The sequence below is a fragment of the Procambarus clarkii genome, chromosome 47 (assembly GCF_040958095.1).
Source record: "Procambarus clarkii isolate CNS0578487 chromosome 47, FALCON_Pclarkii_2.0, whole genome shotgun sequence".
Classification (NCBI taxonomy): Eukaryota; Metazoa; Arthropoda; class Malacostraca; order Decapoda; family Cambaridae; genus Procambarus; species Procambarus clarkii.
The window spans coordinates 26,555,473-26,575,114 of NC_091196.1; the positions used below are offsets into that span (position 1 = coordinate 26,555,473).

The 19,642-nt window shown below is 45.2% G+C and overlaps 1 protein-coding gene across 1 annotated transcript; it reads right to left on the reverse strand.

Moving 5' to 3' along the window:
• Window positions 1-457: 457 nt before the first annotated feature.
• LOC123763116 (uncharacterized protein DKFZp434B061-like) lies at window positions 458-17,932 on the reverse strand. Its single transcript, XM_069302337.1, has 2 exons — window positions 17,801-17,932; window positions 458-2,002 (listed from the first exon to the last, which is right to left on the reverse strand). Exons 1-2 carry the CDS (start codon window positions 17,930-17,932, stop codon window positions 458-460), a joined length of 1,677 nt encoding a protein of 558 aa, XP_069158438.1.
• Window positions 17,933-19,642: the final 1,710 nt, after the last annotated feature.

Below are 19,642 nucleotides of genomic sequence, written 5' to 3' on the forward strand. Positions count from 1 at the left end.
GCTAAGAATAATTATGGTGCCCTTCTAAGCAATCCAATATATATTCGTAATATATAAATGTTATAAATACGTAGGATTGCATACATTTTTTCAATTTCACATGCAGACGTTTAGGCAGAAAAAAAATACTTTTTGAAGAAAATGTATATTATTTTGTTGAAAGAAAGTTAATATATGAAAGATATCAATATCAAAATACCTAAAAAAGGTATATATAATAAATTTTCCTGTCCAGAATTATTGGCGATTCTGGAGGTTACCGGCTGGAGTAATATCGCGCGGTATCCGGTAAATTAAGACACCGCGAGAGTACGCGGCATTATTCTTAGTATACTGACACACTGATGTATACTTGGGGCCGCTAAATATTGTATAATAGTGTTAGTATCTACGGCCTCAAGGTCGATACCTCCTCCTCCACAGGTCTCTGATCTGAATTCTAAATTTAGATTCGCATTCAAGTGACAGCTAGTGGTCGTCCTTGGTGGTAGTGCCTTGGTGGTCGTCCTTGGTGGTCGTCCTTGGTGGTCGTCCTTGGTGGTCGTCCTTGGTGGTAGTGCCTTGGTGGTCGTCCTTGGTGGTCGTCCTTGGTGGTCGTCCTTGGTGGTCGTCCTTGGTGGTCGTCCTTGGTGGTCGTCCTTGGTGGTCGTCCTTGGTGGTCGTCCTTGGTGGTAGTGCCTAGGTGGTCGTCCTTGGTGGTCGTCCTTGGTGGTCGTCCTTGGTGATCGTCCTTGGTGGTCGTCCTTGGTGGTCGTCCTTGGTGGTCGTCTTTGGTGGTCGTCCTTGGTGGTCGTCCTTGGTGGTAGTGCCTTGGTGGTCGTCCTTGGTGGTCGTCCTTGGTGGTCGTCCTTGGTGGTCGTCCTTGGTGGTCGTCCTTGGTGGTCGTCCTTGGTGGTCGTCCTTGGTGGTCGTCCTTGGTGGTCGTCCTTGGTGGTCGTCCTTGGTGGTAGTGCCTTGGTGGTAGTGCCTTGGTGGTCGTCCTTGGTGGTCGTCCTTGGTGGTCGTCCTTGGTGGTCGTCCTTGGTGGTCGTCCTTGGTGGTCGTCCTTGGTGGTCGTCCTTGGTGGTCGTCCTTGGTGGTCGTCCTTGGTGGTCGTCCTTGGTGGTCGTCCTTGGTGGTCGTCCTTGGTGGTCGTCCTTGGTGGTAGTGCCTTGGTGGTCGTCCTTGGTGGTCGTCCTTGGTGGTCGTCCTTGGTGGTCGTCCTTGGTGGTCGTCCTTGGTGGTCGTCCTTGGTGGTCGTCCTTGGTGGTCGTCCTTGGTGGTCGTCCTTGGTGGTCGTCCTTGGTGGTCGTCCTTGGTGGTCGTCCTTGGTGGTCGTCCTTGGTGGTAGTGCCTTGGTGGTCGTCCTTGGTGGTCGTCCTTGGTGGTCGTCCTTGGTGGTCGTCCTTGGTGGTCGTCCTTGGTGGTCGTCCTTGGTGGTCGTCCTTGGTGGTCGTCCTTGGTGGTAGTGCCTAGGTGGTCGTCCTTGGTGGTCGTCCTTGGTGGTCGTCCTTGGTGATCGTCCTTGGTGGTCGTCCTTGGTGGTCGTCCTTGGTGGTCGTCTTTGGTGGTCGTCCTTGGTGGTCGTCCTTGGTGGTAGTGCCTTGGTGGTCGTCCTTGGTGGTCGTCCTTGGTGGTCGTCCTTGGTGGTCGTCCTTGGTGGTCGTCCTTGGTGGTCGTCCTTGGTGGTCGTCCTTGGTGGTCGTCCTTGGTGGTCGTCCTTGGTGGTAGTGCCTTGGTGGTAGTGCCTTGGTGGTCGTCCTTGGTGGTCGTCCTTGGTGGTCGTCCTTGGTGGTCGTCCTTGGTGGTCGTCCTTGGTGGTCGTCCTTGGTGGTCGTCCTTGGTGGTCGTCCTTGGTGGTCGTCCTTGGTGGTCGTCCTTGGTGGTCGTCCTTGGTGGTCGTCTTTGGTGGTCGTCCTTGGTGGTCGTCCTTGGTGGTAGTGCCTTGGTGGTCGTCCTTGGTGGTCGTCCTTGGTGGTCGTCCTTGGTGGTCGTCCTTGGTGGTCGTCCTTGGTGGTAGTGCCTTGGGGGAGACTCACCTTCAGTGTGGGGTGCTCACTGGTGGCCTCTTGATGTGCCACTCCGTAATAACCTGACCTACTAACCCAACAAGACAGGTATACGCACCCAAGCAACCCACTCAACCCGTCGAGTCCTAGTAATAGAACACTTCTATATTTGTGAGGCGTTACTTTTCATAAAAGGTTGCATTTTTAACGTTGGTTACCATAACGACCAATTAGGTTGTACCGTTGATATGTTGCAGCCTCGTTGGCACCCCCTGTGGGGCTTCCAGTCTAGTTCAGAAGCCTGGACAAGAAATGACAGATATACCTGACCTTGTGTCTCTGTAAGGTGTATACACAGAGACGGGGCCAAGGAGCCGAAGCTCAACCCCCCCCCCCCCCCCCCCCAGTACACCTAGACAAGTATTTCATAAGTTATGTAACACAGACACTGAGCAACACCAGGTGGTCCAGTGTGAGGGACAGGAGAGCCCGACTCCTCCTCCGCCTCCTCTTCACAGGAGCAAGAAACTTCTGTGTACAAGTTTGGAATTTCAGAAAAGTTTTAAAGTTAAATGTGATGTATATAATGCTTAGTGTGGTGATGACCTCGGTCACACGACACGTCGTGAACAACACCGCTCGTGCACTGGTCATGGAAGCAACCCATTCATACCCATCCTTACCCATCATCACCCATCCTCACCTAACCTCACCCAACCTCACCCAACCTCACTCATCCTCACCCAACCTTACCCAACCTCACGCAACCTTACCCAACCTCACCCAACCTCACCCAACCTCACCCAACCTTACCCAACCTCACCCAACCTCACCCAACCTTACCCAACCTCACGCAACCTTACCCAACCTCACCCAACCTCACCCAACCTTACCCAACCTTACTCAACCTCACCCAACCCCACCCAACCTCACTCATCCTCACCCAACCTTACTCAACCTCACCCATCTTCATCCAACCACACCCAACCTTACTCACACTCACCCAACCTCACCCATCCTCACCCAATCTCACCCATCCTCTCCCATATCCTCACCCAACCTCACCCATCCGAGCCTATAGCAGGTTAATCTAAGCTAATTCATCCCAATCTAATAATGTGTGGGTTCAACAAACAGAAATCGAGCTTCGTTGTAACGTCTTGTGGACGACATGACTCACCCCATCACCCATCCCATCACCACCCGCCCTATCACCACCCGCCCCATCACCACCCGCCTCATCACCCACCCCATCACCACCCGCCCCATCACCACCTGCCCCATCACCCACCCCATCACCACCCGCCCTATCACCACCCGCCCCATCACCACCCGCCCCATCACCCACTCCATCTCCACCCACACCATCACCACCCACCCCATCATCACCCGCACCATCACCACCCACTCCATCACCACCTGCCCCATCACCATCCTCCCCATCACCACCCACCCCATCATCACCCGCACCATCACCATCCACCCCATCACCACCCACCCCATCACCACCTGCCCCATCACCACCCACCCCATCACTACCCGCACCATCACCACCCACCCCATCACCACCTGCCCCATCACCACCCACCCCATCACCATTCACCCCATCACCACCCACCCCATCACCACCTGCCCCATCACCACTCACCCTATCTACACCCGACCCATCACTACCCACTCCATCACCACCTGCCCCATCACCACCCACCCCATCACCACCCATCACATCACAACTCGCCCCATCACCACCCGGCGCCTTCACCACCCACCCCATCACCACCTGCCCTATCACCACCCGTCCCATCACCACCCACCCCATCACCACCCACCCCATCACCACCTGCCCCATCACCACCCACCCAATCACCACCTGCCCCATCACCACCCACCCCATCACCACCTGCCCCATCACCACCCACCCAATCACCACCTGCCCCATCACCACCCACCCCATCACCACCCACCCCATCACCACCCATCCCATCACCACCCACCACGTCACCACCCACCCCATCACCACCCACCCATCACAAAACAAAATTCACAAAGATGTTATCAAAAGGTCAATATTAGTATGTTTCATCTGTACCATGTATCTAGTTCCATGCAAGATTCTTTTTTTGTCAATAATTCAAAAATACCCTACACTCTAGTTTGCATATTATATCCAAAAATCCCAGCTATAGGAACAGAATTAAAATCAGATTAAAAAGTAAGTGAATCAAATATATATTTAACATGATAAGTATCATCATTCAAGCAATTCAAATTTATTGTTCAAGATTAATACACAAAGTGAGTCATTACACAAGAATTCGAGACCACTACAGCCGTCTGCCCCTGATCATCACACAACACTTTGAACACGACTAAGTCACCTTAATGTTCAACTCACCGAGGACTGGGCCTAACTTGGATAGAGAGGAGGTGAAGGGGGTTGACAGGCAGAGTCCTCACCCAGCCGGACAGCCTGACTGGCTGCTGTTCTCTGCTCTGCTCTGCTGTTCTCCTATTGCTCCCGAATCTACAGCTCCCTGGGTTTTTATTGGTAACCTAGGAACTAAGCTCCGCCCACAAGTATATAGCCCCAGGCCATCTATCAGGCCACATCTTAACTAGCGGCTTGTTTGAAGGACACCCCTCACCCCTGGCTAGCTGCCTGCAATTATGAGCTTAGCAGAAACAAGGTCAACTTCACATGACCTGACCTTGCTCACTTGGTGGTCATTAATACTCTAGAGGTGTGACTTTCAGGCCGACAGAATGGCGCCTCTCAAAATCTTGTCTGTGACTCATGTATCTCAATGTATATATTAAATACAAAACACCTTTATGGTGTTACATCACCACGCTCCCCATCAACACTCGCCCCATCACCACCCACCCTATCACCACCTGCCCCATCACCACCTGCCCCATCACCACCTGCCCTATCACCACCTGCCCCATCACCACCTGCACCATCACCACCTGCCCCATCACCACCTGCACCATCAACACTCGCCCCATCACCACCCACCCCATCATCACCCACCCCATCACCACCCACCCCATCACCACTCACCCCATCACAACCAGCCCCATCACCACCCACCCTATCACCACCCACCCCATCACCGCCCACCCCATCACCACTCGCCCCATCACCACCTGCCCCATCACCACCCACCCCATCACCACCCACCCCATCACCACCCACCCCATCACCATTCACCCCATCACCACCCACCCCATCACCACCCACCCCATCACCACCCACCCCATCACCCCCCACCCCATCACCACTCACCCCATCACCACCCACCCCATCACCACCCACCTCATCACCACCCGCCCCACCACCCCCCACCCCATCACCACTCACCCCATCACCACCCACCCCATCACCACCCACCCCATCACCACCCACCCCATCACCACCCACCCCATCACCACTCACCCCATCACCACCCACCCCATCACCACTCACCCCATCACCACCCACCCCATCACCACCCGCCCCATCACCACCCACCCCATCACCACTCACCCCATCACCACCCACCACTCACCCCATCACCACCCACCCCATCACCACTCACCCCATCACCACCCACCCCATCACCACTCCCCCCATCACCACCCACCCCATCACCACCCGCCCCATCACCACCCACCCCATCACCACTCACCCCATCACCACTCACCCCATCACCACTCACCCCATCACCACCCACCCCATCACCACCCACCCCATCACCACTCACCCCATCATCACCCACCCCATCACCACCCTCCCCATCACCACCCACCCCATCACCACTCACCCCATCACCACCCACCACTCACCCCATCACCACCCATCCCATCACCACTCACCCCATCACCACCCACCCCATCACCACTCACCCCATCACCACCCACCCCATCACCACTCACCCCATCACCACCCACCCCATCACAACCCACCCCATCACCACTCACCCCATCACCACCCGCCCCATCACCACCCACCCCATCACCACTCACCCCATCACCACCCACCCCATCACCACTCACCCCATCACCACCCACCCCATCACCACTCACCCCATCACCACTCACCCCATCACCACCCACCCCATCACCACCCACCCCATCACCACTCACCCCATCACCACTCACCCCATCACCACTCACCCCATCACCACCCACCCCATCACAACCCTTTAACGATCTGTGCAGATCATCGCTCTCCCCTTCCCCTTCCCCTTTCTCCCCTCCCTTCCCCTTCCCTCACTCGTCTTTCCTTCCTTTGTTCCCCTTCCCTCCCTTGTTGACCACCTTCGGTCATAAACCCATTGAGTGTAGGCAAGGGACATTGTCCAACCGTCTCAGGCCATATGTCTTCCTCTTCCAATCCCTTTACTGAACTTCCAATCCTCAATCCTACCCTTCCCCCACCCTCCAATCGTTCCCCTCTTCCCCCTGCAACCCGTCCTCTACTCAAGTCCATTACATTCAGCGGTCGACCCCACAGACGCATTCATAAATTTTTACATGCTGTTCATTCAAAACGGGAATATTCTCATGTATAAATTAATATTATAATATATTAACATATTGTGCATATATAGGCATAGGTTAGGTTAGGTTAGGTGTTTAGGTTCTGTTGGCGATTATTTCTATTTTTAGTGCGTGGGTGAAGCATTTATAGCATTGTGATTCGAACAAAATTCGTCAGTGAAGCATATGTTCCGGATATGTTCGAATATCAGCAGTTGTGAGTCGTGTGTAAACCGCTTTTCATTCATAAACAGGGGGTTTGGCGGGTGCATGGAATCACTTTTGGATCTTTGTTTGGAGGACGGGCTGCCCCCTGCCTTCGCCATGACCAGTGACGAATTCGAGCAGCAGTCCGCTCAGGGCTATCAACCGTAGTCTCAAATTTCGCCTCGGTGCCATAAACTCGGCCTACAACCAGCGTCTTGGGCCTCGGGCGCCAGGTTCCAGGGATGTGGGCGTGGGAACGTTGAAGATTTCTGTCAAGGGAAACAGAACCTTAAGGACAGGCCTACAGCCTAGCCAGGAGCCTTGATTGGTGGAAGACAAAGAGGCCTAGTGGGCGGAGGCTCCCAAGGTAGTGCCAGACGTCCCATTGGCTGGGCCCTCAGACCTAGAGCAAGTTTTTATACTCATTGGCTTAGGCGCCGAAAGGCGGGGCTTAATTGGACTTAGGAAAACTTAGAGGGGAAGGAGCCTGTTCCACTGAGAGAGTTTTAGAAAAAAATATTCCTTAGTGTGCCTTAGGGCTGACTGGAGTATAGGTCAGGTGACCTGAGGGCAGCCATCAACATCTTGGCCAGATTGCAGGTATAATGCAACATGAGTATTTAATGTATAATCGGTATATCATGCCTTTAGGATGTTATATTAGAGTTGGATATATGTTCATATGGTTTAAATATACGTGCCTGTTTCAATAAAGTGAATATTTGATTTAGTGGTATTTAGTTAATTCCCCCTTTGGTTTATTAATGCTGTGTAATTTGTTATATATGTTTTTTATGTGCGGTACTGGAAATCCCTCTGTGTTCTTCTCCATTTCAGGGATATTAGAATTACCCCTAAATCCTCAATAAGTAAAGTAAAATTTGTATAAATTAATTCCCAAGATTTATTTACCAATATTCGTATGCCTTGAGTTCCCATGATTATTGAGTTCCTTCCTTCCTGGGAGTTCAGTAATTTAGACACATTCAGGTATGTCAGGGAGAAGGTGGTGGCAGTCGAGTATGTGTAAGTCTAATTTAGTCATAATTAAATTCATAACCTTTTTCATTCTTGCTCTCTCCCCCATTTAATATTTCAGTTTAATAATTAGCTGTAGTTCAGTGAGGGTCGTACTGAGCTGCAAGTAGTGTTGAGCTGGGGTGTTGATTGGAGTAGGGAAGAGAAACAGTTGAGGGTTACTACAACCCGCCCCATCACCACCCGCCCCATCACCACCCACCCCATCACCACTCACCCCATCACCACCCACCCCATCACCACCCACCCTATCACCACCCACCCTATCACCACCGACTCCATCAACACCCGCCCCATCAACACCCACCCAATCACCACCCACCCTATCACCACCGACCCCATCAACACCCGCCCCATCACCACCACATTTTTACCCATTAATCCTGCCACTTTCTGTTTATATTGTTATAAAGAAAAGTCATAGGGGGTTTTATTACCAGAAACCAGAAACCAGAAGCATTTTACCCAAAACATTATCTATAAATAAAAATGGAAATGTTAGTTTGTTCAAAATTGCTAATCTCCAAAAGTTCTTCGCCGATTGCTTTGAAATTTTCACACAACGTTCCATTCACACTATTCACATCTGAACAGGTTTTTATGTACATACTATATTGATGTCATGTCTGTGACAGGAAAACCATGCTTTTTTTTTTAAACTGTGTTTTTCATGTGTTTTATCATGTGAGAGAATTTGTTGAAACCTCTTTACCGATTGCTTTGAAATTTTGAAACGACGTTGCATTCGAATAGATGCGTGTTTTTATATCCCTGCTATATGCTTGCTTTACCTGTGATAGGAAAAAAAACATGCTTTTAAAAAAAAAAAAAAACAGTGCCATCTGTTGGACGTAAGAGCAACACATACTGCAATCTCCCAAAGCTCTTCACCCATTGCTTTAAAATTCGGACACAACGTTCCATTCGAATATGCGTGTGTTTTTATATACCTACTATATAGATGCCACACCTGTGACAGGTAAAAACATGCTTTTTCAAAAACAGCGCCATCTGTTGCACGTAATAGCAACACAGATGCTATACTAAATACGTTACGAATTCCATTTCAATGTTTCCGATTGCATTGATAAATTTAATTTTCATAGATTTTGATTTATATATTTTTTTTTAATTATTTTGTGTGACATTGTGATGGAACTGAGCTCTGTTGTTTACCATACCATTCATTTTGTAAGTATAAGTATAGATGCCACACCTGTGACAAGTAAAAACATTTTTTTTTTAAGAAACAGCGCCATCTGTTGCACGTAAGAGCCACACATGCTATACTAAATATGTTACGATTTCATTTCAATGTTTTCGATTGCAATGACAAATTAAATTTTCATACATTTTCATTTTCATTTTGATTTAATTATTTTATGTGACATTGCATAGGAACTGAGGTGTGTTGTTTATCATACCATTCATTTTGTGATTATAAATATAGATGCAACACCTGTGACAGGTAAAAACATGATTTAAAAAAAAACATCACCATCTGTTGTACATAAGAGCAACTCACGCTATATTAAATATGTTTCGATTCCATTTCAGTATTTCCAATTTCATTGATAAATTGAATTTCATAGATTTCGAATTATTTTAATTTTGGTATAATTATTTTGTGACATTGCTTTGGAATTGAGCTTTGATGTTTACCATCCCGTTAATTTCATGAGTATGGTTTATTTTTTGTATTTTTTTCATTGTTTCTCATTTCGTTTTTTAATTGTTTTTCTTATATTTCAGTGATGGTAACTTCAGACCATTTGATGTTCCCAATTGTTTTATGGGAACATCAGATCATTTGGGAATGCATTGGACAAGGTAGTGGGGAATGGTGGGGAGAACGAGGGGATGGGGGAGCGGAAAATGGTAGGGAGGACGAGGGAACGGTAGAGTGGGGGATGATGGGGGATGACATAGGGATGGGGGAGGGAGGAAATGGTGGAGAGGACGAGGGGACAGGGGAGTGGGAATGGTGGAATGGTGGGGAAGACGAGGGGACGGTGGTGGGGGGTAAGGAATGATAGGGAGGACTGGGAGACAGGGGAAGGGTTACTGTTGCTCAGCAACACACATGCGTTGCTGAGCAGGTACAGCTAGTGTGTGTGTGTATATATATATATATATATATATATATATATATATATATATATATATATATATATATATATATATATATATATATATATATATATATATATATATATATATATATATATATATATGTCGTACCTAGTAGCCAGAACGCACTTCTCAGCCTACTATTCAAGGCCCGATTTGCCTAATAAGCCAAGTTTTCATGAATTAATGTTTTTTCGTCTACCTAACCTACCTAACCTAACCTAACCTAGCTTTTTTTGGCTACCTAACCTAACCTTACCTATAAATATAGGTTAGGTTAGGTTAGGTAGGGTTGGTTAGGTTCGGTCATATATCTACGTTAATTTTAACTCCAATAAAAAAAAATTTACCTCATACATAGAGAAAAGGGTTGCTTTATCATTTCATAAGAAAAAAATTATAGTAAATATATTAATTCAGGAAAACTTGGCTTATTAGGCAAATCGGGCCTTGAATAGTAGGCTGAGAAGTGAGTTCTGGCTACTAGGTACGACATATATATATATATATATATATATATATATATATATATATATATATATATATATATATATATGTCGTACCTAGTAGCCAGAACGCACTTCTCGGCCTACTATGCAAAGCCCGATTTGCCTAATAAGCCAAGTTTTTTCTGAATTAATATATTTTCTCTAATTTTTTTCTTATGAAATGATAAAGCTACCCATTTCATTATGTATGAGGTCAATTTTTTTTATTGGAGTTAAAATTAACGTAGATATAAGACCGAACCTAACCAACCCTACCTAACCTAACCTAACCTATCTTTATAGGTTAGGTTAGGTTACATAGCTTAAAAAGTTAGGTTAGGTTAGGTAGGTTAGGTTGTCCAAAAACAAATAATTCATGAAAACTTGGCTTATTAGGCAAATCGGGCCTTGCATAGTAGGCTGACAAGTGCGTTCTGACTACTAGGTACGATATATATATATATATATATATATATATATATATATATATATATATATATATATATGTCGTACCTAGTAGCCAGAACTCACTTCTCAGCCTACTATTCATGGCCCGATTTGCCTAATAAGCCAAGTTTTCCTGAATTAATATATTTACTATAATTTTTTTCTTATGAAATGATAAAGCAACCCTTTTCTCTATGTATGAGGTCAATTTTTTTTTATTGGAGTTAAAATTAACGTAGATATATGACCGAACCTAACCAACCCTACCTAACCCAACCTAACCTATATTTATAGGTAAGGTTAGGTTAGGTAGCCAAAAAAAGCTAGGTTAGGTTAGGTTAGGTAGGTTAGGTAGACGAAAAAACATTAATTCATGAAAACTTGGCTTATTAGGCAAATCGGGCCTTGAATAGTAGGCTGAGAAGTGCGTTCTGGCTATTAGGTACGACATATATATATATATATATATATATATATATATATATATATATATAACATATATATAATATATATCTGTATATATCTATCTGTAAGGTAATTGGCTCGTCCACTGGCTGACAGTTAATTACAAGTTTTCGTTCATAAGATATGCATTTCGAAATACTTTTTTGTTTTTTGTTTTTGCTAGCGTCATAGAAGCCTTCATTAGGCCCCAGATAATTTAGTAAGATAATACGCTCTAATAGTATATACATTTACAGTCATATATTAGCAAAATTTTCACCGTATTTTAGTGACTAGAAATTTCTGTAATTTTGAAATGGCATTTGCATTCAGTAAAAGGACAGAAGTCATGCAGTAAGTCAATTTCATTTAGAAAATCTACAAAATATGTATAAATCTTATGTTTGCCGGATAGGTAAGGAACAAAGAATAGTTCTGCGGTTGGAAGAAAACGCTCACAGAGTGGGGGACTTATTTTATTTTATAATAATAATAATTAATTATTTAAATACAAATAATTAATTAATAATAATAGTCATAATTAATGATTAAATAATTTATAATCCTTAAATGAAGAAGCATAATAGTTCATTATAACGAATAAATAGATAATTAAAGTGGAATTAATTATGGTGACTAATAATGATTAGTGAATAACCATAACTTATTATACAGAAATAAAATTAATGGATAGCCGTTATAATGATAATGAATTTACGGTAATTCCAATTCTTGGTATTCTTGGCTTATCACTTTGGGGGTTCCGTCAGAGCACTCACAAGGTAACACAAATTCGTTGCAAGATGGAACAAGTGTCCCCAGCAAACTGCTTTAGCGTCTTCCCTTGGAAAGTAAAACCGGGGAAGCAAGGTTTCCCGGGAGGAGGGTGGGCGTTTTGTAGTGTATCTGGCGAGGCGGAGGCGAGCAAGAGGCGCTGAGACCGCGGGCGCGCTTTTAAGTACCCCGCTCGATGGGCGCGCACGCTACTTAGTCGGTTTAGTCTCCAAATCATGGTAATACACTTTCTTCCTCGCAGAACTTCACCGCTTTTGTTGTGAAAGCAGTGACTATTTCTGCGGTTGGAAGAAAACGCTTACAGAGTGGGGGACTTATTTTATCGCGGGCAAAAATACGCAATCCGGCCAACATCGTTTAATACTTTTAAGTTCTGAAAGGTATTCAGTTAATTTTCATTCTGAAAATGATGAAAGCAGTTACAACCACAGCCACGTGTGCCAGGGACAATCACAACCACAGCCACGTGTGCCAGGGACAATCACAACCACAGCCACGTGTGCCAGAGACAATCACAACCACAGCCACGTGTGCCAGGGACAATCACAACCACAGCCACGTGTGCCAGGGACAATCACAACCACAGTCACGTGTGCCAGGGACAACCACAACCACAGCCACGTGTGCCAGGGACAAACACAACCACAGCCACGTGTGCCAGGGACAATCACAACCACAGTCACGTGTGCCGGGGACAACCACAACCACAGCCACGTGTGCCAGGGACAACCACAACCACAGCCACGTGTGCCAGGGACAATCACAACCACAGTCACGTGTGCCAGGGACAACCACAACCACAGCCACGTGTGCCTGGGACAATCACAACCACAGCCACGTGTGCCAGGGACAACCACAACCACAGCCACGTGTGCCAGGGACAATCACAACCACAGCCACGTGTGCCGGGGACAAACACAACCACAGCCACGTGTGCCTGGGACAATCACAACCACAGTCACGTGTGCCAGGGACAATCACAACCACAGCCACGTATGCCAGGGACAATCACAACCACAGCCACGTGTGCCAGGGACAACCATAGTCACGTGTGCCAGGGAAAATCACAACCACAGCCACGTGTGCCAGGGACAACCACAACCACAGCCACGTGTGCCAGGGACAACCATAGTCACGTGTGCCAGGGAAAATCACAACCACAGCCACGTGTGCCGGGGACAACCACAACCACAGTCACGTGTGCCAGGGACAACCACAACCACAACCACGTGTGTCAGGGACAACCACAGCCACGTGTGCCGGGGACAATCACAACCACAGCCACGTGTGCCAGGGACAACCACAACCACAGCCACGTGTGTCAGGGACAACCACAGCCACGTGTGTCAGGGGCATCAAACAAACACAGTGAGGGACGGGTTGTGGCTGGGATGGGATTCTCACACCTCGCGGCTCCCACAGGTAATTGTTCCTGACGTCACAGGATGACAACTATTCCCGCCAGTACGCCTGCACTCCCACGCTCCGCCCTCCTGCCCTCCCACGCTCCGCCCTTCTCCAACACTGGCCTAGTCTCTACGCTCCCCCTCGCCAGGAGCCGGAGACCAACAGCACACTCGCCTCAGCGCCTGGGATATAGACGTATCTGGCAGCATTCTCAAAACTCAAATGTCGAGTACACAATGTGTCAACTTTGTGAAAGAGAAAACATGCACTCTCTTGAACATTATATTGTAGAATGTCTCATATTGACTGACTTTCGCCCTCCTGGGCTGAGGTATCTTGAACTCTGTAACTACTATGGGAGCAGGTCGGCCGAGCGGACAGCACGCTGGGCTGTGATCCTGTGGTCCCGGGTTCGATTCCGAGCGCCAGCGAGAAACAATGGGCAGAGTTTCTTTCACCCTATGAAGTGAAGTGCGTTCTGGCTACTAGGTACGACATATATATATATATATATATATATATATATATATATATATATATATATATGTCTGAAAACTCACACCCCAGAAGTGACTCGAACCCATACTCCCAGGAGCAACGCAACTGGTAACTACAGGGCGCCTTAATCCACTTGACCATCACGGCCAGACAAAAGGAAGTGATAGCCGAAGCTATTTGAACCACTTCCCCGCCGGCAACTCGGATGGTAATCTTGGGCATAGCTTTTATCAAATCACCTCATTCTTTGGGGCACACGTGAGGAACACAAATGCGAACAAGCCTGAATGGTCCCCAGGACTATATGCGTCTGAAAACTCACACCCCAGAAGTGACTCGAACCCATACTCCCAGGAGTAACGCAACTGGTAACTACGGGGCGCCTTAATCCACTTGACCATCACGGCCGGACAAAAGGAAGTGATAGCCGAAGCTATTTGAAGCTTCGGCTATCACTTCCTTTTGTCCGGCCTTTATATATATAAATATATATATAAATATATATATAAATATATATATATATTTATATATATGTATTTATATATATATATATATATATATATATATATATATATATATATATATATATATACATATATATATACTAGCTGTACCCGGCCACGCGTTGCTATGGCTCAGCAACACAGCAACACTGCGTTGCTGAGCCACAATAACCTTCCCCCGTCTCCCAAACCTCCCCACCATTCCTCCTGCTCCGTCCCCTCATCCTCACAACAATTCTCCACTCCCCATCCCCTTGTCCTCCCCACTATTTCTCCCTTCTTCCGGTCCCTTGTCCTCTCCAACAATCCCCACTCCAGCGTCCGCTCGTCCTCCTAACCATTCCCCATTCCACTGTCCCCCCTACTCTTCCCCCCCCCATCTCCCAATCCCCCATCCCCTCATACTTCCTACCATTCCACCCACCCCCTCGTCCTTTCCACCAACCCCCACTCTTCTGTCCCTCTTGTCCTCCCCACCTTTCTCCATTCCCCTATCTCGTCCTCCCCACCATCCCTAACTGCCCTGTCCCCTCGTCCTCCCCACATCCCCCTCTCCCGTCTCCTCTTCCTCCCCAACATTCCCCACTCCGTAGTTCAATGCATTCCCAAACGATCTGATATGCTCATCAGAAAATTGGGAACATCAAATGGTCTCATGTTCTCATCACTGAAATATTAAAAAAAACAGTTAAAAAACGAAATGAAAAATAACGAAAATACACTAAAATATACTATATTCAGGAAATGAACGGTATGGTAAACAACACAGTTCAATTCCAATGCAATGTCATGCAAAAATATTAAATCAAAATGAAAATCAATCGAAATCTATGAAAATTAAATTTGTCAATGCAATCAGAAACATTGAAATGGAATCGTAACAATTTTAGTATAGTGTCTGTTGCGCTTATGTGCAACAGATGGCGCTGTTTCTTAAAAAAAATGAATGATTTTTACCTGTCACAGGTGTGGCATTTATACTTATATTTACGAAATGAACGATATGGTAAACAACACAGCTCAATCTCAACGCAATGTCACCCAAAATAATTAGATCAAAATGAAAATAAATCAAAATTTAAGAAAATTCAACTTATCAGTGCAATCGGAAACATTGAAATGGAATCGTAACATATTTAGCATAGCGTGAGTTAATATTATGTGCAACAGATGGCGCTGTTTAAAAAAAAAAAAAACATTATTTTACCTATCACAGGTGTGGCGTCAATATAGTCGGTATATAAAAACATGTGTGTATTTGAATGGATCGTTTTGTCAAAATTTCAAGGCAATCGATGAATAACTTTCGGAGATTACAGGGTGTGTTGTTCTTACGTCCAACAGATGGCGCTGATTTTCAAAAAAATTTTGTTTTTTTCTGTCACAGGTGTGGCATGCATATAGTAGGTATATAAAAACACGCGCCTATTTGAATGCAACGTTGTGTCAAAATTTCAAAGCAATCGGTAAAGAGGTTTCGAAGATTTCCCTCACATGAAAAACACCATTTTTTCAAAAAAACTATTTTTTCCCGTCACAGACGTGACATCTATATAATATGTATATATAAACCTGCTCGGGTGCTCGGGTGCTCGGGTGCGAATGGAACATTGTGTGAAAATTTCAAAGCAATCGGTGAAGAACTTTTGGAGATTAGCGATTTTGAACACACGAACATTTACATTTTTATTTATATAGATATATGTATATATGTATGTATGTGTGTGTGAATGTATATGTATGTGTATAAAGTATATGTGGAAGCTGATTAGAATTACATTTCACCTTTGTAAATGCACATTAATGACACTCTGTAAAAGACACATCAAACACTTTATGTAGGGCAGACGTAAATCTGTATATCTATGTATTTACGTATGAAGGTTAGCTTTGCATTTTAAAAGCACTACAATCACCTTCTGTGGTTGATTGTTCAATAAATCCCTGAACTATATGTTTAACAGATCTCTAACCCTGTCCATGGAGAACAGAAGGAAATGTGTATATGTGGTTAGCATTGTAAATGTCTGGCCACGTTTGTGGTAGAATATAATAATAATAAAAAATAATAATCAAAAATAAAAAATAAAAATAAAAAAGAAAAAACTTAGCTGCAATGTCCTCCTCCCAGGCGGGCAGACACCCTGGGGGCGGAGGAAGCCCGCGCTGCTCCTGCTGCTGTAAACTCTTCTAGTATGTAATGGTAGGCAGCTTATGTGTGTCCACGGCTGCCGTCCGCGACGCCTGGGTCTTCTCTATGGTCCCACAGTCTGTCCTGCTCCGACGAAATTATTATTTCATACTTCTTGGTCGTATTTAAAGTGCTCGAAAACATTGAGCTATGCCCGAAACGCTTTGCGTAATTGTGGCTTTAGGCATTGTATGTACTAGCTCTATCTATAAGTCCACCAATCTTTGTAAAAATCTCTTGTATGTATGTACCTTACCTAAATAAACATTTATTTATTTATATTTATATTTAGAGCAGCGGGACTTTCGTACCCCAGGTCCGAACTACACTAGCGGACTCAGTGCTGCACTGGGCAAAAGACTCTTATAATCTTATAGGAAAATCATTGCTGAAGCTTTGACTATAGGCCATGGTATACGCCCTAGGGTCTTCCTCCATTTGTAAGTTTAAAGATTAGGTTAGTTTGCTGGGACTAATTAGCCACGTGTCCGGGGGATTATGGTCAACAGCCCACCTGGATCACTCACACAAGTGACATGATCTGGGGTCGTGACCCCACACACACACAGACCCATGAATTAGTTGACTCGTGTATAATTACGATCCCTATACTGGGAAAGGGGAAAATTTACCTTTGCTTGCCCTAGAGTTGAGTTTTTTATCAATTATTTCCGATTATGGGGAAAACTGACTCGTGGGATTTATTTATTTATGAGCAATTTATTAATTTATATTAATTGATTTCTTAGGTTAATTGATTTATTTTGATAGCGGACTTCATGAATTTAAAGTGGACTTTATGATACTAAATTCCTACAAAAATGTTTGCTACACAAGATGGGGTTTATTACTTATATTGTCTATCAATCGAAATTATAGATTGGCAGACTTTCACTACAATGTTAAGACCACATTGGTTAGTAAATCAAATATAACAAATACAGATTATCTGTATTGTTGATTTTGGGCTGGAGAACCAGATATGAACACGGAAGATCACAGACAAATACTCCTTGTAGTTGATGCTCGTGTAATCACACGTCCTGTGTTATAGCAGGTAATTGATTGCTAATTCTTCTCCCCCTTCAATTTCACCCGTCAAAGGGCACCCACAATAATACTCGTAACTATATATGTTACGTCTTCATGTGGTAGAGTGATAGTTGGAGTTGCTTCTACTTCATAGACTCTGGAGAGGGCGTCGGCTATGATGTTGTCAGACCCCTTGATGTAGAGATCTCCAGGTTGAATTTCTGCAGTTATCAAGCCCATTGTACAAGCGGTCGAGTGTTGAATTGGGCTTGCTGCAGGAAGTGTAGGGTGTTGTGGTCCGTGTTGATGGTGGTAGACCGAGCACTTTTCAGGTATTGTTTGAAGTGCTGCAAGTTCAGGACGATGAGTAGCTCCCTGTCGATTGTTCTGTAGTTCCTTGTAGCTGTGGTCGCTAACAGGTATATTCTCCTTGCCTCGTTGTTGTATTAGGTCACCCCCGATGTCGGTACCACTGGCGTCGACATGAAGGATGAAAGGCTTGGTGATATCTGACGAGGTGAGAATAGGATTAGAATATGGCAAAGGAGCACTATTATGGTCCTGAAAATGGTTATGAAGATCAGTTAGGATTTCCGAATTGGAAAGCGCTGACTCCGTGTCAGTGCTTTCGGGAGGAGAGGCAGGGAAGGTCTGACTGTGGATGTATGGACTTTTAAAGGAAGAATATGTTATCAATACAGTGGGAGGAGTACCATTATATAGCTTCAGGAGGTTGACGTGGCACAACTGGGTCTTCCGCCGCCTATCTGGAGTCTCTAGAACGTAGTTGTGGTTGTTTCTGCACTCCTTGATGCGGTAGGGTCCTGAAAACCTGTTTTGCAAAGGAGAACCTGGGATAGGGAAATAGGCAAGCACGAAGTCTCCCGGTTTAAATTTCCTTACTTTGCTGTTCTGGTCGTAATGAGTCTTCATCCTCTCCTGTGCTTTCAATAGATTATCCTTAGCAAAGTTATGCACCCACTCTAGAATGTGTTGTAGGTTTTGAAGAAACTGGGGCACATTCTGATGCTCACTGAAGGTGGCATCACGTAGAGAGTCTTTAAAAGCTTTGAGAGGAGTACGGCACTTACGTCCGTAGAGCATCTCATAAGGAGAGATACTCCTAGAGACTCATTGGGAAGACTTCTCAATATACACATGATTAAATCTATTTGCTTATCCCAATCCTTAGAGGTTTCATTGCAAAACTTCTTCAGGAGTGCTTTAATAGTCTGATGACTACGCTCAAGAGAACCCTGTGAAGCAGGATGATAGGGGCTGGACAATACCTGTTGAACTCTTCCAGTGTCCTCTTGAAGAGATCACTGGTGAAGTTGGTGCCACAGTCGCTCTGAACCTCCCTTGGAAATCCATACTGGGTGAAGATCTTCAATAAGTGTTTCACCGCCGTAGCAGCCGTAATGTTCTTTACTGGAACTGCTATGGGAAATCTGGTGGTAGGACACAGGATGGTTAAGATATAGGCGTTACCAGAACTGGTCCGAGGTAAAGGACCAACACAGTCTATAATAAGTCTGTGGAAAGGTTCCGCAGGCACCTGGATGGGTGTCAGTGGTGCTCTGGGGATAGAGATGTTCGGTTTACCTGCCATCTGACATGTATGACACTGTTTGATGTACTGTTTGAAGCTCACTGAGGAATCCTTCAGAAGATTCCTTCTGAAGATGTATTTAATATACGAAAGTACTTAAGGAAATTCCTGTTTCATTTTCCTCCGTGGTCTGACATTGTCACATTCTTAATCACGTGTTTATTTTTGTGATATACACACACACACACACATATATATATATATATATATATATATATATATATATATATATATATATATATATATATATATATATATATATATATATATATATATATATATATATATATATATATATAATCGTTTGTGTTTGTTTATACCAACACAAACGAAGAACA